Genomic DNA, 27,423 nt, shown 5'->3' with positions numbered 1-27,423 from the left:
AAAGCCACAACAGAATCAGAAGACAAGTTTCTGAGAGTCAGCAGCTTGCGTGATAGGCGGCTCACAGGACAACAGCTTCAAGCACAGCTTAATAGTGGTCGTAATAAGAAGTCTCAGTTTCAACTGGAAAGAGAAGACTTGGAGCTGCAGGTTTGATAGGTTGAGTTGCAGCGAGAAAGCCATTGCTAAGACGTCAGAATAAGAAAAAGAGGCTTGCCTGGGCCAAGAAACACTGCCAATGGACTACTGAAGACTGGAAGAAGGTGTTATGGACTGATCAATCAAAATGAAAATCTTCGGTTCATCACGCAGGATTTTTGTACGCTGTCGGGTAGGCGAAAGGATGGTTCCTCAGTGTGTGACATCAACTGTCAAACATGGAGGAGGAAGCGTGATGGTCTGGGGCTGTTTTGCTGGATCCAGGGTCGGTGATTTGTACAGAGTGAAAGGCACCCTGAACCAAAATGGCTACCACAGTATTTTGCAGCTCCATGCAGTACACTCTGGTATGCGCCTAGTTGGTCAGGGGTTCATCCTACAGCAAGATAATGACCCAAAACATAAGTCCAAGCTATGCCAGAACTACCTTAGGAAAAAAGAACAAGATAGTAAGCTTAAAAACATGGAGTGGCCAGCACAGTCACCAGACTTAAACCCCATTGAGCTGGTTTGGGATGAACTGGACAGAAAAGTGAAAGCAAAGCAACCTCCAAGTGCCACACATTTATGGGAACTTCTGCAACAGAGTTGGGAAGATCTTTCTGAAGAATATTTGATTTCCATTGTAGAAAGAATGCCACGAGTGTGTTCAGCTGTTATATCTGCCAGGGCTATTTTGATGAGTCAAAAATTTAGAATACATTTTGGTTGATAAATTGATTCCATGATTTCTTTTTTAACTTAAATTATTCATTTGTTCTATTCTTTCATTTCAGAGTACAATAAGACATTGAACTGCATGAATTTCAATAAAAACCTGGAAAAATTGGGGTGTTCTAAAACTTTTGACCAGTAGTGTATATATATATAGTATATTTATGACATCACAACCTGTGGAAGTCCTGACGGCTCGTTTAAAGGCACAGTTTCTGAATACAGGCTGTGTCCGTTTCTCTGTGGATTGAGCATTTTGATACTTTCACAGTATTTATATAGCACATCGACCTGCTTTATAACCAAGGAAGTTATGGAAATTTTACTTTTTACAATATGGGACCTTTATATAAAAAGCCAAAAAAAGCCGAAAATCCGCGTAGGGAGGTTGGTCGGGGTGGTGGATGGGTCAAACAACACAGGACGAGCGGGATTCACCCGGGCGAGCGGGGATCGCGTCCCGCGTGCGGCGTTTTGTTTCCCGGGGATGGCGTCCCTGCGTGTGGCGTTTTGTCCCGCGTGTTACTGTGGCGCGTCTCCCGGCGTTTTTTCCTAAACCCAACCTCCGCCATCCCATTATTGTGGCCTCGCGGGCCGTCTCGCGGGCGCCTCCCGGCTTATGGAGCAACCTTTTCGGCCGCCTCCCGGTGTCCTTTCCCCGAGAAAATAATGTGACATTTACACGTAAAAAACAAGAAAAATAACGTGACATTTACACGTAAAAAACGAGAAAAACTCTCCGTGAACACCTATCAATAGATTAAGAATAACGTGGACATTTACACGAACTGCCGTGAGACCGGGTTGTGGAGTCGGGTTCATGTGGTCAGGACATTAATGTGTGTGACATTGAAAAATACATGCATGCATATCACTCCTGTGGCATCATAAACATGGAAGTAATTAACATTTCTGAGTGATGGTTATTACCTTACATGGCATTTGAGCTCCATCACCTGAGTTCAACCCTCCCAAAGTCATGATTATTCAGTTGTGTTGCTTGTTTGTTTATAGGAGGAGGCCACAAACAGCGGTGTAACGATAAAGGAGAGAAACTACAGCTTGCAGTGCACAGAGACGTCTATAAAGTGAAAGAAGCACTGCGCTGTCGAAATATGACAGCCAATCCATCAGAGAAATGGAGGCTGTGTCTAAAGCGCCAAGGAGAGAGTGCCTGGAAGTTTTATAAATAGTTGCGCCTTTTAAAGGAAATTGGAAGTTGTCAGACACATGCCATCTGCATTTTTTCCAATAGAGGCAGTCTTTGAACATGACTGAAACATCATAACATATAAAGTGGCAGAGCTGAAAGCCTATCTGGGAACAATTTGATCTCCTGCTGCACTGAGAGCAGTCTATTCATGGCCCAGTAACACAATGTCAAGGTGCCGGGGCTTATGAAAACAGTTTCCATGACATCTCTTAACCTTGCTTATACTTATGCTGTGTATGTGTTTGTGTGTTACTGTCTGACCAAAATCGTCTAAAGGTCTCTTCTGCAAAGAGGGCCAGTTTAAGACTGGGGCTTTAGGATCAACAAATTGCAAGCTTTCAAGAAACTGGCAGTCAGTAGGCGGAGGGGGGGGCGGAGACGAGACGGCCGAATGGCAGCAGGTCTTACGGGTCTTATAATACATCCATGAACAGGAGTGGACGGCTAGCAGAAGCAAACCTCTAATGGATCTTTGGGTCTTTTGAATGGCAAGTTGAGATTCAAAGCCCTTCCAGATGGTTCTCTCCACAAGACTGAAGTTATCTGCATGAACTGTTGATGTGAGTTGAGTTACCACCGGAGTAGTCTGTACCGATGACATTTCACTTCTGGGATTGTTCATGTGCTGCCGGAAATTCTGCCGGATGTCACTCATTTTTGGACAGATGTCCGTCCCCTTCCTCTGTCTCTGTGTTGGTGTTCTAACCTCTGGTGGATTTGTGAGGACTATGGTTAACTGCTCCTCAGATCTCTGCAGGGTAAATCCAGACAGCTAGCTAGACTATCTGTCCAATCGGAGTTTTCTCTCGCACGACTAAAACTACTGCCAATGCGAGACTACCACCGGAGTAATCAGTCTCAAATACCACTTGAGCTATAAAAACTTGAAAAACTATTCCTTTTTAAGAACATTTAGAAAAGGGGGCGGGGTCTAACTCACCTAAGAGCGTTCACCCCATGTAGTCTGATTCCTGCAGCGGCACAGGGCTCGAATCCAACCTGCTGCCCTTTACTGCCTGTCATCCCCCATCACGCTCCCCTTTTCATGTCTATCCACAATAAATGGAAATGTCCCCAAAAAAATCTAGGACACTCTTGCGATTAATCACAATTAAAAAATGTAATCGATTGACAACCCTATGATATGATAACAGGGATGGCCTAGTGCCGAAACCTATTCTAATGGAGACTGACTCTGACTCTTCGTGTGTGTGTGTGTGTGTGTGTGTGTGTGTGTGTGTGTGTGTGTGTGTGTGTGTGTGAATTTAGTGTTTGAAGTGAGGAATAAACATTTTATTTTTGAAACAGTAAACAACTGCAGTCTTCCATACATCAACAGAGTGGGTTGTCTATTTTTCCAATTATATATAATATATAACTTTGATATTTACTCTCAGAGGTGATATTGACCAAAATATAAAGACACACTATAAACCTTTTCACCGTAACTTTACAGTAATATACTGGCAGCTGCTTCTCCTATAAACAACTGTTTATTTACAGTATGCATACTGTTTTTAAATGTTAAGGTATTTTACTGAAAATAGACAGTTTCTTACTGTATTATTTGAATTTACAGTAATATACTGGCTGCAGTGTAATTCCCACCTTCTTCTTTATTTTCCCAAGATGCATAGGTATTAACATTAAATACCTGTAATCTCTAACATTCGCAGCTACTGCTGTATTATTATTTTCTCCCAGAATGCATTGCCATTTGCAGTATGATCCTGTATAATATTAAATCAAAGGCAGCACAGTGCAGCACCAAAAATGTATTATTGTCACTTAAAGGTGCTGAAGGTAGGATTGTGAGGATCCAGGACTTTGAACATCGACAACTTCTCAGTCCTTCCCCCCCTTTCCGCTAAAGCCCAAAATGGTCTCCTAAGCCCCTCCCCCCACAAGGGAGAATGAATGCGTGTGCATGAGCAGTGATTGACATGCAGTTCACGTTACTGTATTATGTCAACAGTTAACTTCATTTAATTTTGTATGTGGGGGTGCAGATTTGATTGGCTGCAGATTTGACTTCCGACCTTTGGTGCTTTGCTGCATGTCATTTCCCCAATCTCTCCCCTTTCACATCGTGAGCTGTCCCTATATAATAAAGGCCTAAAATGGCCAAAAAATAATCTTTAAAAAAAATAAAAGTATGTGGCGTTTTCTTTTGCGGGGTGCAAATGTTCCACCAAAACAAGTTCCTTCCTGAGACTACTCTGCAGAGCCACCATCGCTGCGTCGGGAGGTAGATTGTGATTGGTTTAAAGAAATGAAAACAACCCAGAGAGTTTTTTGTACTATCCTGGAATGTATGTGTGGTGTAGTCAGACCTCACTCCGCAGCGCTGTGAAGTGAGGTCTGGCAATGCGAGAGTATGTAACCCCTGCCAGAACCATCGGAGTCCCTGAGCCCCTGTTTGACAACCACTGTATTAAATAGAAATAAAAACATTTGGTTCTGTCTTCATCAAATTGCATTATCAGAATTATTCTCATGAGAGCTGAAAATGACACTTCTTTTAAGTACAATTGGTTCAGCATGCCTCAGATGTAATTGCTTACCAGTCAACCTTTTATTGCAAGACATCGGCAGGCACTGCCAGCGGGGTACTAATATAATTCACTTTCTCCAGATCTAGAATGGAAAGTAAAGTCTCATGAAGGATAAATGAAGAATATGGTGTCACATGATTTACACACATACAAATGGATAAATATTCCAATTTAAATGCAAAATCTTGAAGTAGAGGGAGGCTAAATGTACATGTAGATCAACACAGACATTTGGGTACATTTTACCTCAGGGTTCATAAATAACATCCAATGCAATTACTCCTCTTGGAATGAGGTTTTAAACCTTACTTGTCACGCTGCATCCTTATAGTAATGTTTTTATTTCCTAAACCCTGTGTTATTCTTGCTCTTGGTGTAATTGCTTCTGTCCCGTGGCTCATCAAGCTGAATGATATCTGTGGTAGGACACTTTCTCAAGATCTCAGCTCTCTGCACCGAGCCTGCACAGCCTTTCCTACTGCTCATCTTAAATCAAACTTCAATAAAGTCGCCAGCATTTAGTTTTATCTTCTGCCGCATTTCATTCAACCCCTCGGAGTAATGGGTTGAGGGTAATTTTCAGTGTATACAGTGTGTTTGTGCAGCTCATTTGTCCCTTTTAAATGACAATATACGAAGTAAACATGCAGACCAACGAGTGAAAGCGCTGCTGGCTTTTTCTTGTATTCACCTACAGGCGCTCTTTGGATATTCCGGGTGCACTGAGTTTATTTCATCCCATGAAGGGCTCATTGCATGGGTGGAAACTGGTCTCAAATTCAAAAAGATTTAAAAATGCATGTCTCCTTCAAAACAAAGGGAGACATATTGGATCTACACTCTACGTACGCTACAACCAGGAGGATTGTGCCTTTCCTTTTAGTATTATCTCGTCTTTGATTTTGACCTGGTATTTATATTGATGACATTCAAATTGTCTTCTGACTATGAGCTGTAAAGGTCACACTCACTTGTAATCTGCACAATAGAGACATAAGAAATGAGCACACAGACCACAGATAGTGGGAAAAGTGGCTGCCTCAACTGTTGGTTCGACACTGTCTTTTGCACCAAATCCTAACTCTTTTTAATCTTTGACACCCTAGTTGTCTGTAGTGCAGCAGTGAGGCCATTTTGTCATCAAGCCCTAGTTTAAACTGCTGTTTTTGATCTATTTTGTAAACATCTTTTGAAAGAAATGTGTAGCCATCTTAGATTGTTGTGCTAGTGCTAATGTTGTGCATGTATTAAATGAGAGTCACCCCCGCTGGAGTCTGTAAGTCTGATACAACTACAAGCATTAATTGTTAAGTGAAACAGTGAAGTCATTATTTTGTCATCTTAATTGCCCAATCTGAATAGTATTAGTATGTACGTCTACGTCTGAATAGTATTCCAAAGTGTGTTTATTTTTCCTTTATCACATGACTTCTGACCATGTGATGTGATGACAACAGATAAGGATCATGGGTCACAGCAATCAAATACACCTAAGGAGGGTGCCTGGGTGGCTCGCCTGGTGGCGCCCATGTATAGGGGTTTATTCCTCGACGCAGCAGCCGCGGGTTCGACTCCGACCTACGGCCCTTTGCTGCATGTCGTTCCCTCTCTCTCTCCCCTTTCATGTCTTCAGGTGTCCTGTAAAAATAAAGTCCTAAAATGGCCAAAAAATTATCTTCAGAAAAAAATAAAATACACTTGAGGAAGGCCAAATTGTAGGCCGAAACAATGTGCCATGAATGGCCATCAGCTGTGTGCTTGGCCATCAGCTGTGTGCTTGGTCATCAGCTGTGTGCTTGGTCATCAGCTGTGTGCTTGGTCATCAAGTGGTATTTCAAACTGGACGTGCTGCGATGATAGCTCAGTTCACGACCAAACACAGACATCACTTTGGTGTTGTCAATGGAACCATTTGGCAACTTTTTAAAAGTAAACTTTCCATTCAGAAGCTTATTGGCATCCATTTCGGCGTCTCACGCTCGCCATCCACTCAAAACGTAATGTTAGCCTACTACTCTTTGGTCAGCTCCCAAGCCCAAACCAGTGTGTGTGGCGTGCCTGTTGTTTAGTTTCCGGTCTAGCTAGATCCAGTGTGGTGTTGTAGTTTTTCTAATATTACTAGTTGTTGCAACAGCATGTGAAAAAAACTACAAAGTTTGCTAGGCCAAAAAGAATGTTAATCTCACAATAAAAAAATTGACGCCGTTAAAATGGGTTTGCGTTAAGGCCGCTAAGAGCGCGTTTAACCGACAGCACTAATTAAAATGCCTTTATTTTACATGGCAATGCACTTTAAAATGACCAATGCATTTCACGCAATGTCTTTCTGATCTACTTGGTAAAACGTAAAATTTAAATTACACCTGGCCTCACTAACATTATCACACTGACCCACTCCCTCCAACACTATCTGGCTGCATCACAGGCTCTATGTTGGTCAAATCAGAGCAGCAGAGAAAACGATGAATATGCTGATAGTGATGATGACAATGATGGCTACTGTGATATCCCCAATGTGTTTTGATGCAAGCTGATAAAAAAAACTGCCTCTTTCCAGCACAATGCAGGGCCATTTGTCATCAGGCAAGGACAGTTGTAATCATCCCTTTGGCTTGCCTGCACCATCAGTCTTCCCCTTACCATGTATCAGGATCAATCCAAGCTCATTTATTTTAATCGTCTCTTATTTGCTAAACTGGCAAAGTCAGTGGAGGACAATAGAAACAAAGCTCATTTTGAAAATGAGCCAAGGTACATTTTAATACAACTTTTTCCTTTTAAAGGAGCGTTTCCATTCCTGCATGAATCCAAAAGAAAGTCTGAATACAGTAACTGCATGATTTCTCAAATCTTTAAATCTTTTTCTTTTAAGAAGATTTGCAGCAAATTACAAACTAAATAGGATTGAAAGGGAAAATGAATTAGTGCCATATTCAGCACTCAGGATAATCTAATCTGAACCAATTTAGGCAATTCTGTTCAGACTTTTAAACAGAATGAAAAAGGTCCATTAATTTCTAATAACATAATGTACAAATGTATCATCTAAATGTTTGTTTGAAACACAGTCTGTGTAAAAGCGACCTACACCTTTTTATCTAGTTGTGTGTACCGTTATTATGTATTCTTTGTTGTCTTTCTGCTGTTAGTAGTGCTTTTGGTCTTTACTCTTTCCCTCAAATTCTGTTGTTGTATGGCATGTTTTTTTAGAAATAAAACTGGCCTGGCTATATCTGAACTAGGAGTGTCCCAACAATAACAATAATAGTAATAATATTAATACATCTATTTGTATAGCACTAGAATACAGCAATACAGATGTTGATGACTGAATCTCTACAGGAAGTGTTTTCCAGAGTTTGGGAGCTCTGACAGCCAAAAGCCAGAATCCCCTCTGGTCAAAGAATTGGATCTGGGAACAGCTAGAAGTAACTGATTAGATAATCTTAGACCACGTACAGTCTGATGTTAAAAGACCTAATTTATACTCTGGGGCAAGTCCAAGTTCTGCTTCAAAAGTGAGTAATATAATTCAAAATCAATTCTAAAGTAAAAGAAAGCCACTGCAATTAGGCTCAGCAGTGTAATGTTCTTGCACTGTAGCTATGTTACTTTTATACACTTATTGACTAGCTCTGTCTTACTTTTATTCTTACCTTGAATCTGTCTGTGAGCAACTGCAACTGCACAAATTCCCTGAGGCGATCAATTAAGTGTTCTGATTCTGAGGTGCTCCCTTGTGTTAATGCCCATTAAGCATATATATATATATATATATATATATATATATATATATATATATATATATATATATATATATATATACTGTATGTGTATATTATATGTAGTATATAGTGTCTATATCTTTTTTATTTCTATATGTTTATACCATTATTATTATTACAAAGCTTGACACATATAGAGATATGCACAAAAATGCCTGTAGTAGCTGTGCTGTCCTGTACCTGTGCAGTGCAGTCTTACACAGTAATTGAGAGCTGTCTTTCCAAATCCTTATGCTGTAGGAAACAGGGGCAATTGTAACACGCCCAATTTCTCCAATCAGAAACAAGCTAGAGTGATGACAGCTACTCTACACATGCTTAGTAGGATTCTCTCTCTGCCTGTGGAAAAGTAGTGGGAGTGTTTCACCTCAGCATACGTTTTCAACAAAAAACTGATTTTGAGGTATGACAGTTTCTTTTTAGATGACAGCAAATGTACTTACATTCATGTTATCTCTAGGTTATTGGTTTAAAATGATAAAATGATAAAATATAGGTGTTGCTACCTAGCATACAAGTATTCATCATGGCTGCAAGATCTAAAACTACATGGCCCAATGTAAGCACCTTTTTTTATAAAGTGATTAGATATTGACAGAAAGTGTGAAAATCTTAAGTAAAATGATGAGATACTACAGCAATAATCAGAGTACTTTAAGGTGTGGTTTTATTTGAGATACAGTGGGTTAATATGACTTTTTGGGGACAATTGTAACACTGACTTTTTGCATTAAATTTAAAGTGCTCATATTATGCTTTTTGGCTTTTGCCCTTTCCTTTATTGTTATATATATATTTTTGTGCACATTATAGGTTTACAAAGTGAAAAAGCCCAAAGTCCCCCCCCCCAAAGGGACTTACCATCTCCAACAGAAAACACTGTTCACCAACTGCTCCAAACAGCTCTATTGTAGTCCAGCCTTTACTTCAGAGACAAACGTGGTCACTTTGGAACACACGTTATAATGCTCGCCTAGCTGCTAGCGTAGCACACCCTCATACTCTGCTTCTGACTGGCTAGTAGTCCTTACCTAGGTACTGTCAGGGCACATCCTCATACTCTGCTTCCGACTGGCTAGTAGTCCTTACCTAGGTACTGTCAGGGCACATCCTCATACTCTGCTTCCGACTGGCTAGTAGTCCTTACCTAGGTACTGTCAGGGCACGCCCTCATACTTTGCTTCTGACTGGCTAGTAGTCCTTACCTAGGTACTGTCAGGGCACGCCCTCATACTCTGCTTCTGATTGGCTAGTAGTCCTTACCTAGGTACTGTCAGGGCACGCCCTCATACTCTGCTTCTGACTGGCTAGTAGTCCTTACCTAGGTACTGTCAGGGCCCGCCCTCATACTCTGCTTCTGACTGGCTAGTAGTGCTTACCTAGGTACTGCGCATGTGCGACTCCCAACAAAGATGGAACAGAAGTGAGATGTCTCACTCTGTAGCTAAAACAGAGAGGTCAACACACAGGGTGAAAAGAGGAGCTGCAGCAATGTGCAGTACAACAAAATATGGTGTTTTCTGAAAATTAAACCACATAAACATATTCTGGTACAACCTCTAAATCCAATTATGAACCTGAAAATGAGCATAATATTCTTGTCCTTATTAGAGTAAATATATCAATCGTATCATTAATTAGTGGTTCTAATATCAAAAGATGACTAGTGTATTTCAAGTAGTCTGTGAGTTATGAAAGAAAATGTAAAACATTTAACAATTGCCTGTCTCCCCTACATATTTTTCCAAATATAGAAAGGAATATATGTATGTATTAAATAATATGATTTTTATGTATTTACTCGACTTTCTTTTTTAATTTCTCTGTAATGTAACCATCCTGTTTCCTCCTTATATGTCCCCATGGCAACAACATCCAGTGGTCTAGATACGTCACAGCCGTGTTTTCTATTGTCCACATAACATGCTGCTAAAAGGAGACCTACCTTGTTCATTGTAGTAAATACCAGCTACAAAGTGAGTGCTGCTTTCCTCGTTGTCATTTTCCTCTAAGTTTCAGCACGATTTGGTTCAGTTGCATTTGCCAGCGCACCGATTTAACAACATTATTAGCTGTCTCGGACTGCTAACGTTAATTGTCAGCTAGCTAGCCCAGCTAACGTTATGTTTTTGTGATTAGCACTTGGTGTTGCTAATGCGAATGCTAATTTGCTTTAAGTGCAGTTTTGTACTTAGCTTGGTCTGTTATTCTCAGTCTAGTCGTATTCTTACACGTTAATGCTATTCTCATATCTGTGTGAAGCGGACTTAATGCAGTAAAACGTGATTTACAGCTAACGTTAGTGCTAGCCACCTTTAGCTAGCTAGCTACTTCGCTTGGTAGACCAGGATGTGAGCTGGCGACACAACTGCAGTCAATCTGTCAGTGAGGTTGTTGGACGGAATGCATGTACACACCGGAACGTGTTCGGTTTAAGAGAATACGTGTGATTACCTATTGGGCGAAAGAACAAGACTTGTAGCTTTTTGATAACGTTAGCGGAGCTCTTTGTTTGCTAACACTTTGGTAATAGCAATAGCAGTGGGCACGAGGAGTGTTTGTGAATTTCGTATTTGTCCCAATTTCAGCGTCAGAGTTACCTATTATTAAGGCTGATGGGCTAAATCCGATTAAACTTGTGTTTCGCGTTTCTGTTGTAGCTGCTTAATGTAGTCCCAGAGGTCTGTGGAAAGGTTTGCAACATGTAAGCAAACATCAGTCTGGGCCCTTTTTATAAGGAGGGGGGGGGCACCATTATCCAGAACCCCCTCACATCCAAAACAAGGTCCAATGTCAAGAGCCTGCTTCTTGAACAGGCATACAAGAAAATCGTATAGATAATCTCAACATAGAAACTAAGTATAGTGCTACTGAAAATGCGGTGTGCTGTTCAGTTTACAATGAGTTGTTTTGGCAGCACACTAAAGGCTGTTTTGTGCTTCAACTCCACAGCGTAGGTACGTTGCTCCTACGGCTTCGTGACCCTTTCAGAGTTCTGCGTCGGGGTTGTTTTGCATCGCGGTGCATTTCACCGCCAGAACGCTAGGGGCGATAAAGTCTGAGGTTATTTGCGAGGTGTCTGCCACACAGTTTATGTTATGTTAGCAAGCAAACTTTAGCACAACTGCCCACAAAGTACTGCTTGCTGGTGAAGTGCTAATTTCAAAACGTTACTGACATATAGACACTTTACAAACGGATAACCCCGTCATTGTAACCAAAATATGTCAGTGAACTAGCATGTTACTACTCCCCACAGTAGGCTGCTTGAAACGCCGACTGTCAACACACGGGACCAGTTGACCAATCGCAGTCCTTGAAGTCTGCGTCGCCTTGACGCAAAGTTAAAAATTTTTGGAGGTGCACGTCTAGCTACAGCGAAGGGCTCGGAGAGGGGTTCGCGGCGAAGCAGAGGGGTCTGTTGGGGGTACGCCGTCGATTCAACTCAGAAGCATAAATCAGCCTTTACTGATTTCACTGTAATGCTATCCTAAAGACTAAGACAATTAGAGTGATACATTGTTTTAGTGGCATACATTCTTAGTGGTATGTCACTCACCATTCACTTTTAGTATGCCGCTGATGTACCACTGGCATATGGCATTTAGAAACCATACATTATATGTTACTTATGTTCCACTGGCACATGCATCCCACTGATATGCCTCTTTTAAATGGCATGTCACTTATGTTCAACTGGCAGATAGTGCTCTTCACTGACATATATTATATCACTATGGTTTTAGTGCCATTTTCTGATTGTTAGTGGTATGCCACTTTGACAAGCTGATTGTATTTTCTTCTACACGTTTCTGATGCTGGTAGACATTGTTGATAGTGCAAACCCTGTTAAGGAAGTCAGGGTTCGACAATAAGGTTGTTATTTATACTTGCCCGACGTGGCGTTTCACTTGCCCCGGGCCATCGGGCAAGTATAAATAACAACCCACCGTTCGGGCTAAAGCTGGGCGATATAGAGAAAATCAAATATCACTATATTCTTGACCAAATACCTCAATGTCGATGTTGCAACAATATTGTATGGTTGACTATTGGTGCTTTAACAAAATGTTATTTACACAATGAGATTTTTTATAAATGATCACAAGAAATAAATTAATGACTTAGTGGATAAAGGTGAATAATTAAACAGCTAGAACAGTCTGGTAAGTTCAGAAAAAGACATAAGTTTACTGTAATGCAGCCTGTAAAACCAAGAAAAGACAACACTTACGCCATATTACAATATCCAAAATCTAAGACGATATTTTTTTAGTTTAGTTTATTAAGGATCCCCATTAGCTGACGCCTTGACGACCCAGTCTTCCTGGGGTCCAACACTACATTAATCAAACAATATTAAAACATTTCATAGCATATACAGAAGAAAAACAATTTAAGAAAAAAAAGAAAATAAATAAAATACATGCAAGAATATCTGCCAACAAAACTAAGTAATAAAAACAAAAATTACAAATTAAATTAGATGCAAAACATTAACAACCAAGCAAATAGAGAAATATCTTGAAAACAAAATTATATATTACAATATATGACATGGTTAAAATTAAATTTGGTTACATTCACAAAAACACACAATCAGAAACCTCATAATAATTAATTTAAATGAAGGTAAGATTTGACTGTCTTTTTAAAATGGTCCTTTCCTGTGATAAAACGAATGTTACTAGGGATTTTATTCCACAAAGAACTTGCTCTGTAAATAAAAGTTTTTTTCAAGTTATTACATTTTGGTAAAGGTAACATCATCTGCCCCCTATTGGCCCCTCTTGTTAGATAAGTGTGGATATCTGAACTATATGTTATGTTACCAAAAATAAATGATGGTGTCTGACTTTGAACAACAAAGAAAACAGAGTGCAACAAAGTAAGCACATTTTTTTCAACACTCAACCATTTAAGACTTTCATGCATTTTAACTATATTGGATCTGAAATTACACTATAAAACAAGTCTTACAGCTTTATTTTGTGCTACTTGAAGTTTTCTAATTAGGGTTTTTGAAGCAGATGACCAGATTACTGAGCAATAATCTAAATGACATAGAACTAAAGAGCAAACTATTTGCTTTAGTAAAGAAGATGGTAGAAACGGTGAGCATTTCCTTGTAGTGGCAACTGCTCTTCCCATTATAGTACCATATAGTTAATGTGATCGGACCACGACAATGCACTATAAAGCCGTAGTCCTAAAAGCTTAACTTTATTTACTTGTTTTATAGATTGGCCTGCAACTTCAAGATTCAAATTAAAGCTGCGAGCAGCGATGGACGGGCCCTCGCGCCTCTGCGCGCGTTGGGGTTACCGGCGGACGCCGCTCCTTGCGACCGCGCATTTGCACGGCACTCAGACACCACAACCGTCACCAATGAAAAGGAAACTCCCCGCCGAGTTCAACGATACCTTACACAAGACTCTACGTCATACGATTCATTAGCTGTGAAAGAGGGCGTGGCTAAAGCATAGGGGGCGGGTCCAACCATCACCAATTAAAAATGAAGCCTCTGCTGAGATGAATGATACCTCACACAAGACTACCTTAAATGGGTCAGCATGTATGAAAGTGAGCGTGGCTTAAACATAGGGGGCGGGCCAAACCATCACCAATGAAGAAGGAAGTCTGCTGAGTTCAATGATACCTCACACAAGTGTTTACATCAATCGGGCCATTAGTAATAAAAGGGGGCGTGGCTTGAACATAGGGGGCGGGCCAAACCATCACCAATGAAGAAGGAAGTCTCTGCTGAGTTCAATGATACCTCACACAAGGGTATACCTTAAACCGTTCAAATGTTATGAAAGGGGGCGTGGCTTATGCATAGGGGGCGGGCCAAACCACCACCAATAAAGAAGGAACTCTCTGCTGAGTTTATGAAAGGGGGCATGGCCTAAGTAAGCATATTATAGGGGGCGGCTCAGTATCACACGTAGACCACACATTCTAAGTTTTGTGCAAATCGGATGATGTTTGTCATATAAGGCACATTTCATGTTGCCAGCGGGGGGCGCTATGACCAAAAGTCAATTTTGGCCTGTAGGTGTCCTAAGGCCTGGACCCTGGAAATTTCGGGCAGATACGACAACGTACACTCAAGTTACAACAACTTCTTTGTTCATCGCTAAACACTCAAAATGGCCGCCACGCCACGCCCACACCGTCTGACGAAAAGTTTTTCTTTTAAAGGAATACGCCGACTTATTGGGAATTTAGCTTATTCACCGTAACCCCCAGAGTTAGACAAGTCGATACATACCCTTCTCATCTCTGTGTGTGCTGTAAGGCTGTCTGACGCCCCAAGCGGCATCAGCCCATCACAGAACATGCAGGTGAATGGTTCCAGTAATCCTACTGCTCCCAATAAGTGACAAAATAACACCAACATGTTCCTATTTACATGTTGTGATTTGTAGAGTCACAGCTTGTACAAAAAACAAGGTCACATGACACAGCCATCTTCTAACCGTAAACAACCCGGGAACTATATTCTCATACAGGCTTGCTGCAAGGCAAATCATTCCGCCCAAGTACTATATTCTTCCGCCTGAGAGTATAGTTCCCGGTTTGTTTACGGTTAGAAGATGTCTGTGTCTCATGTTACGTTGTTTTTTGTACACGCTGTGACTATACAAATCACAACATGTAAATAGGAACATGTTGGCATTATTTTGTCACATATTCGGAGCAGTAGGATTACTGGAACCATTCACCTGCATGTTCTGTGATGGGCTGATGCCACTGGAGCCGTCAGACAGCCTTACAGCACGCACGGAGATGAGAAGGGTATGTATCAATTTGTGTAACTCTGGGGGTTACGGTAAATAAGCTAAATTCCCAATAAGTCAGCGTGTTCCTTTTTTAATAACTTTTAATCGTTAAGGTGTTGGGATGGTACAGACCAAGTTTGAAGTCCATCGGATGAAATCTCTAGGAGGAGTTCGTTAAAGTATAGCACCTTGACTTTTACGCCTACTTCCTGTTGCCACTAGGGGGCGCTATGACTTTAAGTAAATATCGGCCTTTATTTGTCCTCAGGGTTGGACTCTTATGAATCCTGAAAAGTTTCGAGGTAATGGGACAACGTACACTCGAGTTACACCCACTTCCTGTTTCGGCGGCGAAACACACAAAATGGCTGCCCTGCCACGGCCACGCCCTATGACGAAAAGTTTTTCTTTTAACAACTTTTCATCTTTAACATCTTAAGATGGCACAGACCGAGTTTGAAGTTGATCGGATGAAATCTCTAGGAGGAGTTTGTTAAAGTACGACATGTGGAAATGGCCAAAATCGCACTAATTTCGAACATTTAATTCAAAATGGCGGACTTCCTGTTGGGTTTAGGGTATGGCTCTAATGAAGTTTTTTGTACATCTTGACATGTTACATATGTGTACCAAGTTTCGTGAGTCTACGTTAAACGCACTGCAGGGGCTCAATTTTCTTAACTTTCTAGGGGGCGAGCAATTCCCGAAACCCTTAAAATACGTACATTTTCACCAGACTTGATGCCACCGCCAAATTTGGTGAGTTTTTGAATATATTAAGCCCCTCAAAAAGCCAATTCATTTGACGGGAAAATAATAATAATTCTTTCAGTTTCAATAGGGCCTTCGCCGCTGTCGGCGCTCGGGCCCTAATTAGGCTCTTGTGCTAATTTATGTTTAGAGCCAAATACCATGCAGACTGTTTTTAATGGATTTAGCACAAGTTTGTTTGATTTTATCCAATTTAGTACCATGTTGAGCTCCCTTGATAGAACCTGATTAAAGCTCAGAACATGTAGATGCAGCATAATGGAGAGTAGAATCATCTGCATACATTGTTAAACTTGCTTGTCCAATTGCAAGCGGCAGATCATTAGTAAAAACTGCAAACCGAAGAGTCCCTAGGCAACTCCCCTGTGGAACACCACAACTCCCCTGTGGAACACCACAGTCTAACTCCTTCCTATTTGAAAAAGTACTATTATAATATACTCTCTGTGATCTACCGGACAGGTAACTTCTTAACCACAAAATAGCTGAGTGTTTAAAACCATAACAACTAAGTTTACCAATTAAGAGATCATGATCAATCACATCAAAAGCAGCACTGAAATCTAGCATAACTCTGCCCACAAGCTAGCAAAAATAATTTTTGCATTAGCTTTAGGCAACTTTTGTTCTCCTAGAGACAGCAACAACATTATGGTCACTGAAACCCACTGTAATAGACACAGGTTTGGAGCACATATCTGGAGCATTAGTATAAATATGATCAATGCATGTTGAAGATTTGACCTCAGTGTGATTAACAGCGATTCTTGTTGGTTGAGATATTAATTGAGATAGTCCGCAGATATTAGCTATAGACAAGAGCCGATTCTTCAGCGGGCAATTTTCAGATAGCCAATCAATATTCATGTCACCTAATAGGTACAATTCTCTAGTTTCCTCTGTAGCCCTATCCAACATGGCACATAAACAGTCCAAGTACTGTATTGTCAAGCTTGGAGCCCTGTAACAGCAGCCAATCAAGATAGGCTTCAAGTGCGGCAGTTGCACTTGAAGCCATATTGCCTCACTGTCATGTAGGTTAAGGTCATGGCGTGTTTTTACTGGAAAGTGGTCACGTATAAAGACAGCCACCCCTCCACCAAACTTACTTCTATCCTTCCTATACACAGAAAAGCCATCCAAAGCCACCTCTGCATCATCAAATGAACAGTCCAAATGAGTCTCTAAAACAGCCAAAATATCAATCTTATTAGACTGCAAAAAGAGGGAGAGTTCATACGTTTTATTTCTAAGGCTACAGATGTTAATGTGTGCAAATACTAAGCCTTTAGGTAATTTGTTAATAGACATGTTCAGATGATTTTGTGGAACAGGCAAAGTAGTCAGAAGGTTCATTTAATCTACCTTTATAAACTGCCAGGTCCGTCAGTGGGCTTGTCTTTGTATTTTCTTTGGAAGGCTGGGCGGACAATTAGTTTATCATATCTCAGAAACGCAATATCTCCGCGCTCCCGTGCGGCTTTCAGCTCCGGTAAAAGCTCCTTGTGTTTTTGGCGAACAGTTTCCGGGTAGTCTTCGTTGATGAATACATTTGATCCTTTTAGATTCTTTGCTCTCTCCATGACAGCAACTTTGTCCTTGAATTTAAGGAACTTGGCGACAATCGGTCTGGATCTTGTAGTGTACTTCTATGCGCCAGGCCGTCCGGTTCTGTGAACACGTTCCAACTCGATCCCCGAGATCTGCAGCTTATCTGAGAGGAGTTTACGTACTTTTGTTTCTGCCCAGCTCTCATTTCCCGACTCGTGTACTCCATCAATCACTATGTTGTTTTTTCACGATTTTCCCTCTAAGTAATCCATCTTGCCCAGTAAAGAGAGGATGTTTTCACTGATAGTTGTAACATAAGATCTCAGTTCTGAGCGCTCTCTGGCAGATTCTTTTTCCTCAGCCCGTAGTTCATCAACATCTTTTTGTGTATAATGAAGGCTTTCACGCAATCCACTTACTTCTTTCGTAATTTCATCCAATCTCTTGTTGTTTGTTTCAATCGTTATCTTTAAAAAGTTTTGATAGTTCCTCTCCTGCTGGTCCAACAGATCCTTATAAAACAGTCTCATATCCCGATATCGATATAATATCGGTATATTGCCCAGCCCTAGTTCGGCGTCATCGTATCATAATCATTTGATTTGAATGTACCATTGGCCAATCAAGAATTGTGTTGCCGCTTGATACTTCTGACGTTTTTTTTTCGACTACTTTTTACACTTTTGATGCTTTCAACATTTTTTCAATTAACCCCTTACGTCAAGCGAAATCAGAGTCGGGCATATTTCTACTAGATCAAGAATGGCACATTTGTCTACTTTTTGAGCTTGGTGCTTCAAAATTGCACAAAAAACATGCACAATACCTTAAAGTCTTCTATGGAAAATTTATGTCAAATTCTACTTCTTGTTCAGCTGATATGATAAATCCATATACTGTTTTAAGGCATAATCATGATAAAGTTATACATAAGAATCTAAGAAAAATTGACTCGCAAGTTTTGAAATCAGAAGGAACCATCACAAAACATGCTGGCTAACCTCAGCCCAAACCTAATGCTTTTAGTCTAAATTTATATATATATATATTGCGCCGAAAAAAGGATCCAAAAAGCATCAAAGAAAAAAAGAAAGGAAAAACTTAACGCATCAAGAGCGTAAACAAATGTCAGAAAAAACGTCAAAAGCATCAAGCACCAACTCAGTTCTTGATTTGCCAACGGCACATCATTCAACAAGCATTCTCCGGCGTGGCAAGACGATAACGTCATCAATGATGTGATGGCGCCCGAACGGGCAGGTGGGTTGTTTTATGTGCTGGCCCAACGTGGTGTTTTACTTGCCCCTTATTCATAGATGATGACAGAATTGATATTCTTTGGATTTATCTCCCTTTGACAGTGTATTATATATTATCATTATCCATCCGATACACTTCAACAACAGGTTTTACATGGTAACACGATTTCTCTAATTAACTTTTGTAGTTTTGTACTGCTTTTCACTGCACTCCTAAATCCACGTGTTATCCTGCTGCATGGACATCACCCAACTTATTTTCCTTGTGTTTTGTTCTCTGCTACTCTCCTCCTTTAGTGGACCGCAGTCTGAAGCGCCGGCAGGTGAAGCCCCTTGCTGCCTCTCTCTTAGATGCCTTGGATTATGACAGCTCAGATGACAGTGACTTTGAAGTGGGAGATGCCTCAGGTGAGTACAGTCGGACTAGCCTTATGTCATTTTACATCCTAAGTAAACAATAACATCAACAAAAAAATTCACAAAGGTAAGATTTGTTGCAAGGCCTACTGAAGCTGCCATGTGTACAACCTTTACAAACAAAGCTGCACCGATCAAATTGTGGTACTGACATCTTTACCAAAAATTCACACCCACCCAGAAGCATCAATATAGGGAGCATTGTCACGCAGAAATATAACAGTTTTGTTTATTTTTGTGTGTTTATTATGATTTTTCTGCATTGAGTACTTTTAATACTTTAATTACATTTTCCTTAGTATACTTACATACTTTTACTGAAATTTTTTTTTGGTGGTATTGAACAAGACAGAACAAACAGATAACATCAAACAATGACAAGGGAAACAAAACATAGGGGTCATAGTGGTATAAAATACAGACAGAAACACTGAAGAATTAAGTAGAATTAGAGAATTATTGAGATTGGGTGGGGAAGATCGTGATAGAAGATTAAAAAAAAATATAGCAATATAGAGGCTCAATTCGTTAAATAAAGAGATAAGATAAATAAGGCATATTACTTACTAATAATTATAGTTTTAGTCAATGATAATGACTATCGTAACATTAAAACTTTTTTATATAATATTTCAATATTTGTAATAATAGTAATCAAGGTTCGACATAAGCAATAGCCTGATGGCCCAGGGCCAGTAAAACAGCATGTTGGGCAAGTTGATTGGCCAGTCGAGTGATACTGTTTGTGCCAATCAAAGTCACGAGTCAGTTGTTTGCCATTTGGTGCTAACTTTAGGTACAACACTGTCTAACGTTGATTAGATATGGAGTTCCCTAACGGCAACAAACGATCCCCGGCACCTGCCACAAAGAGTCCTTCAGTAGCGGCTGCAGCAGCTCAAACCCAGACCGGAGCTGCTGCCCACTCTCTGACAAAAGGGGTGGTTCTTTGCAACATTTGCAAAAAGGTTAAAACACTCTTTTTAATTGTGTTGTAATTGTTTTGTGTTGTGATAGGATCAGAGGGCACAGGCAACGGCAGTGATGAGGAAGGGTCCAAAGCGAGCGCTGCAGGCTCAGCGAGCGACTCGGACAACGCTGGTTCTGCAGACGACGGCATAGATGAAGAGGAGGCCAAAGACCTGGCTGCCAATGACAACTTAACGGAAGATGAAGAGAAGACCAAACAGCAGCCTTCCTCTGACAGCTCCACCAAAGACAGCCTTGCTGTCACCCCGCCCAAAGGCCGACGCAAGAGCAAGAAGGCCCCCGAGGCCGAGCCTGAGCCTGCCGCAGGCGGCGGCACTGAGTCCAACTCAGCGCCAGGCGCTGGCAGCGCTAACGCGGAAGAGTCTCAGGCCGAGCCCAAGAAATGGAATTTCCGCAGGAACCGCCCCCTGCTGGACTTCACCACTATGGAAGAACTGAACGAGATGGACGACTACGACAGTGAGGACGATAACGACTGGAGACCAACAGCGGGGAAGAAAAAAGGCAAAGCAGCCGCTCAGAAAGGAGGAGCAGAGGAAGAGGAGGGCGGCAGTGGCAGCGCTAGTGAGGACGACGATAACGACGATGACGACGAGGACGACGAGGACGACGAGGACGACGACGACGATGATGATGACGACAATGCCAAGGAGGATGGTGATGACAACAACAGCAGCACCAACAACAACAACAACAACAGTAGCAGTGACAGTGACAAAGAAGTGAAGAAGCCCAAGAAGAAGGCAAAGAGCACCAATGCTTTTGATGAAGAGCTGACGAATGACAGCATGTCCCAGGGAAAGGGCAATGAGGTGAGCGCAGTGGTGGAACAAGTATTCAGATATGTAAAAATACTCTGCATTGAAAATGTTACATATATGTTGTAAAAGTATGTAAGTATCATTGGGGAAATGTACTTAAAGGTCCCATGGCATGAAAATATCACTTTATGAGGTTTTTTAACATTAAACCGAGCCCTGGGTATCCTGCTTTGCCTTTGAGAAAATGAAAGGAGAGTGAGAGAGTGAGAGAGAGTGAGAGAGTGAGAGAGTGAGAGAGTGAGAGAGAGAGAGAGAGAGAGAGAGAGAGAGAGAGAGAGAGAGAGAGAGAGAGAGAGAGAGAGAGGGAGAGGCTGTCCTCATCTCCTACTTCAATGCCTACGAATCTATCTCTTTCTCTCCGCTGTCTTTCACTGGTTGAAGACTGAAAATACTGTAAAACAAATTAATACCATAACTAATTCCACTGGTGGGACTGTTGAACTCTGTTTCAGACTGATATGTCCGGTTCAGGCTGGTCCTCATCCTCAACATGTGCCTTTTACAGTTGCGGAAAATACTTTTCAATACTCATCAAGAGTAAAATATGACATAACATCTTATAATACGTTTATTTGATTCACAGCTGCTACATATAGTGTTTTGACCTCGACAACCCAACTGCATTTTACCGCAAACTTGCGACTAATTAACTTTCTAAAGCGGGCACAATCGCTTGTTTGCTAAGAGTCGGGTCGGTGATTGTGAATGTGTGATTGTGTAAAGGTGTTCATGAGATAGATACCAACCTTTGGTGAACTTGTGAATTTCGCCAGCCGTCTTCTCTCCTTGATGGAGACAGGCGCTGTGTGCACAGTGGGATCGATGGTGTTTTAAGCCTCCACCATCGCCTTACAGGCACTAACCCTCACCGTAACCTTAAACATAACCATTGCTGCGGTGCCTGGAAGGTGACGTTTGGGGGCTTAAAAAGAAACCCAACACCTCACAGTGGGAGAAGCTGTGTGTGTGTATGTGAGCGAGACATCAAGTGACAGAGAGACGGAGGAGAGCAGGGAAAGGAAATGCAGAAGAACGTATTTTAAATGGCGTTTAAAAAATAAAATAATAACGAAACACAATGTGCGGCGGCCGGTGTTGATAGTGAGGCGGACCGCCACACAATAGTCTATGTGTGGGAAACACTGCTAAGGAAAGCTCATTGTGGGACTGGCTCTAGTGGCTGTAATTCTACACCAAGGCTGAATTATGGGAAAGAGACTTCAGATACAGTATTAGGGGACCACTAAGGTCTATATAAAAGAGACTTCAGATACAGTATTAGGGGACCACTAAGGCCTATATAAAAGAAACTTCAGATACAGTATTAGGGGACCACTAAGGTCTATATAAAAGAGACTTCATATACAGCATTAGGGGACCACTAAGGTCTATATAAAAGAGACTTCAGATACAGTATTAGGGGACCACTAAGGTCTATATAAAAGAGACTTCATATACAGTATTAGGGGACCACTAAGGTCTATATAAAAGAGACTTCAGATACAGTATTAGGGGACCACTAAGGTCTATATAAAAGAGACTTCAGATACAGTATTAGGGGACCACTAAGGTCTATATAAAAGAGACTTCAGATACAGTATTAGGGGACCACTAAGGTCTATATAAAAGAGACTTCAGATACAGTATTAGGGGACCACTAAGGTCTATATAAAAGAGACTTCAGATACAGTATTAGGGGACCACTAAGGTCTATATAAAAGAGACTTCAGATACAGTATTAGGGGACCACTAAGGCATATATAAAAGAGACTTCAGATACAGTATTAGGGGACCTCTAAGGTCTATATAAAAGCATCAGAAGAGCACCATGTCATGGGACCTTTAAAAGTACTCAACAGTTCTGTCAAGAAGCGTTGTATAAGTAGAAGTGTTTAATGGGCCAATCATATCAGCTGGATTTGTAGGCCGTTATATTGTTTAATTTAGAATAAAACATATTTTATAAACTACATGTGTTTTGTGTACAAAAATCTTAATGTTTAAAGTAACTAAAGCTGTCAGATGAATGTAGTGGAGTAAAAAGTACAATATTTCTCTCTGAAATGTAGCGGAGTAGCAGTAGAAAGTGGCATGAAAAGAAAAGACTCAAGTAAAGTACCTCAATTTGTACTTAAGAACAGTACTTAAGTAAATGAACTTACATTTCACCACTGGTTGAATTTTTTTTTTTTTTTTTTTTAATGTTTAGATCTGCGGTGGTCTCTTTTGAGAATCTGTACCCAAAAGAGAAAATTGTTTTTGGTTCCATGACGTCACCCCACCTCTGCATTAACCAGTCAGAATGCCTTTAGCTACATTATCTGTCTACTGAACACATTTTTCACATATTGTAATCAAATCATTTTCTTTCACAACTTGTTTGTTTAGTATATCATTGGCTGTTGAATCGAGATATCAGCCAGAGCACAGGCTGAAACGTAGCGCACATTAGAGTTCTAGCTAATATCTCCTTATTACGGCTGAAACCATTAGTCAATTAATCAATTGGTCAATTGACAGAAAAAGTAATGGTCAACAATTCTGATTATCAATTACTTGTATAATGTAAAACATTTTGGATTCCACACCATAGATTGTGGAAAAAGCAGAGGCGGTTTGCTGACTTGAAATGCAACTGCTTTACAGTGACGTTTGCTTGTGAGGCTGCGGAGGCACCACAACTGAAAAGAACAGCGTTCATTCTACAGTGTAAGAAAGGCAGTGAAATTCACAGTGGACATTTTTTCACATTTTCCACAATATAGTTAAAAAGTGTTAGTGGTTGCTAAATTATAGTCGGCATTGAATGCTTGATCAGATTCTTAGTCTTGTTTACTTATTCTCTGATTATGATAGTGCCTGATTTAAGTCATAATTGTGTGAACAAGCAGCTTACACATTATACAATAAAGATTATTTATACTTTCTCTTTCTTCTTCTTGTGGACCCTACTTTGTGCTAGTAGTCAAACGGCTAAATGCATTCTTCCACGTTATACTAGTTATGTAACCCACTGCCGATGAATGAGGTATTTGGCCTGCACATTGGCTACTTTGTATGGCAATCCATAATACCAAACAACAATATGAGTCACAAAGTCACCATATAATCCATTGAGAGGTTTAGATGGTATCTGAGTGATTCCAGGAGAATTCCTGCCTTTGTTGTAATCGACTTAGCACAGTGTCCATGAGCATTGTACATGGGATTTACTAACTGTCAGTTATCGGATCTGTGGTCCGATCAGAGGGAGGGGAAGTCGATAAGTGGCTTTACGGTGTCTCTGTTTCCTCATCCCCCAGGATGCCTTGCTGGACCGATCCCAAACCTGGAGCACTCAGCACATCCTCATCTGCTGCGTCTGTCTGGGAGACAACAGCGAGGATGCAGATGAGATCATCCAGTGTGACAACTGTGGGGTGACCGTGCACGAAGGTAAGCCGCAGAGTTAAGGCTCATTTATGCTTCTGCGGAGGCTCCATGCAAAGCTTTCTCCGTAGCCTACGTAAGTGGCCTGAAGTTTATACTTGTGTGTTTGTGTATTTGTCGATCTCTTTAAGAGAATAGCAGGGCTAGCGTGTGTGTGTGGGGATTGTGTGGTAGAGCGAGCGAGAGAGTGACAGTAATTAGCTTCAGATTGATTAGTGACTCTAGTCAGTGAGAGAAATAAAGAGTCTCCCCTGTTCTTTCTGACCACGGTGGGAAATCTGGAGCAGGAGAAGTGAACCCTCTGCTTGATCTCATGTTGTTTATGGAGAAGGAGAACCAGGAAATGAGTCGGGAAATATAGTCTTGCATTGCCAGACCCTCCTCCACAGCACTGCGGAGGAGAGTTTGGTTTATTGGCATTTCTTTGAACCAGTCACAATCGTCTTGGGCGACACTAAGTGCTGAGTGTTTTGGTGGAACATATGTACATTCAAAAGTAGTTTTAGTCGTGCAACAGAAAACTCAGATTGGACAGATAGTCTAGCTAGCTGTCTGGATTTACCCTACAGAGATCTGAGGAGCAGTTAACCATAGTCCTCACAAATCCACCGGAGGTTAGAACGCCAACACAAAGGAAGAGGAAGGTAACACATCCGGCCGAAAAGAGGGACATCCAGGGGAATTTCCGGCGGCACCAGAGCTATCCCGGAAGTGGAACGTCATGGATATAGACCAGGGGAAATGCAACGCTACCAAGCCAAGCGCAACATGTAGTTAACTTTTTTGAGAGTTGCACCTCAGGCTACGGCCTAGGGTCTGTGTCTCCACGTACCTATGTACGTACCCACGGCATCGATTTAACGCAGAAGCAGAAATCAGCTTTTAGTCCAATATACAAGTGTGTCGATATGCAGACCCAATAAAGACTCTTGCCTAAAATCAGTCAGGCAACAGGCCAGGTATTTGTCTCGACTACTTCATAAAATGACTGTTTAGAAACAAGATCAATGACTCTGTGAGTCATTTCTTTTGGATTGGTGCTGTCCCAGACGTCCATATTTAAGGCTGACCATGCAAGGTGGATCAATGGGACACCAGTCATTTTCCATTCATTTATTTCCCCTTGTTGTACTGATTTGAAAGCACCAGACAAATCAAGACAGGCTGAGAAGAGCTGCTCTTTGTTGAAAATGTTTATAGCACAATAATTTAGCTCATCTAGATGTCTGTGCAGCATGTGCCATTGAACAAAAAGTTTAGTGGTTTTTAATTTGAACAAGAATATTAATTAGAAGTGCTGAAATGATGAATCCGTTTATCTGTTAACAAAAATGTAGTTGATATAAGTTAATTAGGGCTGCAACTAACGATTATTTTCATAGTCGATTAATCTGTTGATTATTTTCTCGATTATTCAATTAGTTGTTTGGTCTGTTAAATATCAGAAAATTGTGAAAAATGTGGATCAGTGTTTCCCAAATAGCCCAAGATTACGTCCTCAAATCTCTTGTTTTGTCCACAACTCAAAGATATTCAGTTTACTGACACAGAGGAGAGAAGACACTAGAACATATTCACATTTAAGAAGCTGGAATCAAAGAATTTTTACTTTTTGTCTTAAAAAATTACTCAAACCGACTAATCGATTATCAAAATAGTTGCCGATTAATTTAAGAGTTCACAACTAATCGATTAATCTTTGCAGCTCTACAGTTAATTAAGTCTTTTATCAGACAAAATTGCCAGACGTTTACTTATTACAGCCCCTCAAATGTGAAGATTTGCTGCTTTTGTAAATTGAACATTTTTGGTTTTTGGTTCAGGGACATGCAGAGGATGTTAGAGCAACATGGGCCTAAATTCATTAAGAAGACTCATCACAGCCTTGACCACGCATGTTTTAGATCTGTAGGCCATTGCTCTGTAGCAAGTCGAGAACTGTTTTCCCTGTCTCCACACCTTTGTTCGCAACACATTACAGACCTGGAGGAAGCGCTTTTTGACATCCAGTTCAGACACAAATTACAACAAAGGAGACCTTCTCGCTATGAGATACATCCAGGGTTTCATCTATGAGTATCAAATATATTTTGGCCTCCTCCATTTCTTTCCTTATCTCTCTGTTTGTGAATGTGGCCAGGGCTTTTATGAGATCATTTTTGTGTTCTGTTTGAGAGGAGCGAAACCTGACGCCTCTGCTTATCCATTTTCTTCTCTTCGACATTATCTAAATGTAGCTTGATCGTAGGCCTCTGAGTCTGCATGCTCTTGCATCTTTTTCGAGCCATTTTTCCCCCCAGTTGTTTACCCCAGCCACTCTCCAAGATGAATATCTAGGAGCACATCCTACAACAATCCAGTAGAATGTGATGAGGCCGTTCTTTTAAGTTCAGTGGATGGGACACAAGAACTTCACCATATTCCACTCATTCCCACATTACGCATGAGGTATCACTGCTAACAATGATAACCAATTTTGCACATTTCGTGCTGCTAAATAGTTCCAGCATAGATAGACCCCACTTGCCAAATAGAGTAAAGCGATTCCTAAAGCGCATAAATATTAAAGCGTGGCATAATAGCGGACCAACTGAATGATATACATTAAAGTCTAAAAATATACATTTATGAACTATACTGCTCTTAACTGAAACCATTCAATGAGTCACTGTCATTTGCAGTTATATTTTAGCTCATGAGAGAGAGGGAGGAACAGAGTGAAAGAGATATTTACACATCATATTCTAGCATTGTAGAAAATTGATCTTCATGGTAAATTTCCTGAGTAACATTATCTTCTGCTCACTTTTAAGGCAAAGACTACAACTGTTAATTTGTGCCAATGATTAGTAGCCTAATCCTTGAATGGTATGATTATGACGGTTTCAATTCAGAGCAGAGGTCAGTTAATGTATATGTTTAGGCTACCTACACATTCAGTCAGTCCGCAATCGTCTTCCTCGCTTTCTTTTGC

General features: G+C 40.8%; 1 protein-coding gene across 5 annotated transcripts in view; it reads left to right on the top strand.

Annotated features, from left to right (window-relative positions):
- The first annotated feature begins 10,315 nt into the window (after nt 1-10,315).
- Nucleotides 10,316-27,423, top strand: part of phf14 (PHD finger protein 14) — a 131,662-nt gene continuing 114,554 nt past the window's right edge. For all 5 annotated transcript variants that reach the window (XM_028596594.1, XM_028596592.1, XM_028596593.1 and 2 more), the window contains exons 1-4: nt 10,316-10,402; nt 19,090-19,200; nt 20,227-21,011; nt 24,323-24,455. In XM_028596594.1, coding sequence (XP_028452395.1) covers nt 10,402; nt 19,090-19,200; nt 20,227-21,011; nt 24,323-24,455 — 1,030 coding nt within the window. In that variant the 5' untranslated portion in view covers nt 10,316-10,401. The remainder of the gene's footprint in view (nt 10,403-19,089; nt 19,201-20,226; nt 21,012-24,322; nt 24,456-27,423) is intronic.

The sequence above is a fragment of the Perca flavescens genome, chromosome 14, assembly GCF_004354835.1.
Source record: "Perca flavescens isolate YP-PL-M2 chromosome 14, PFLA_1.0, whole genome shotgun sequence".
Classification (NCBI taxonomy): Eukaryota; Metazoa; Chordata; class Actinopteri; order Perciformes; family Percidae; genus Perca; species Perca flavescens.
Note: the sequence above shows the minus strand (reverse complement) of the source record. Positions and strands in the feature narration are given on the sequence as shown.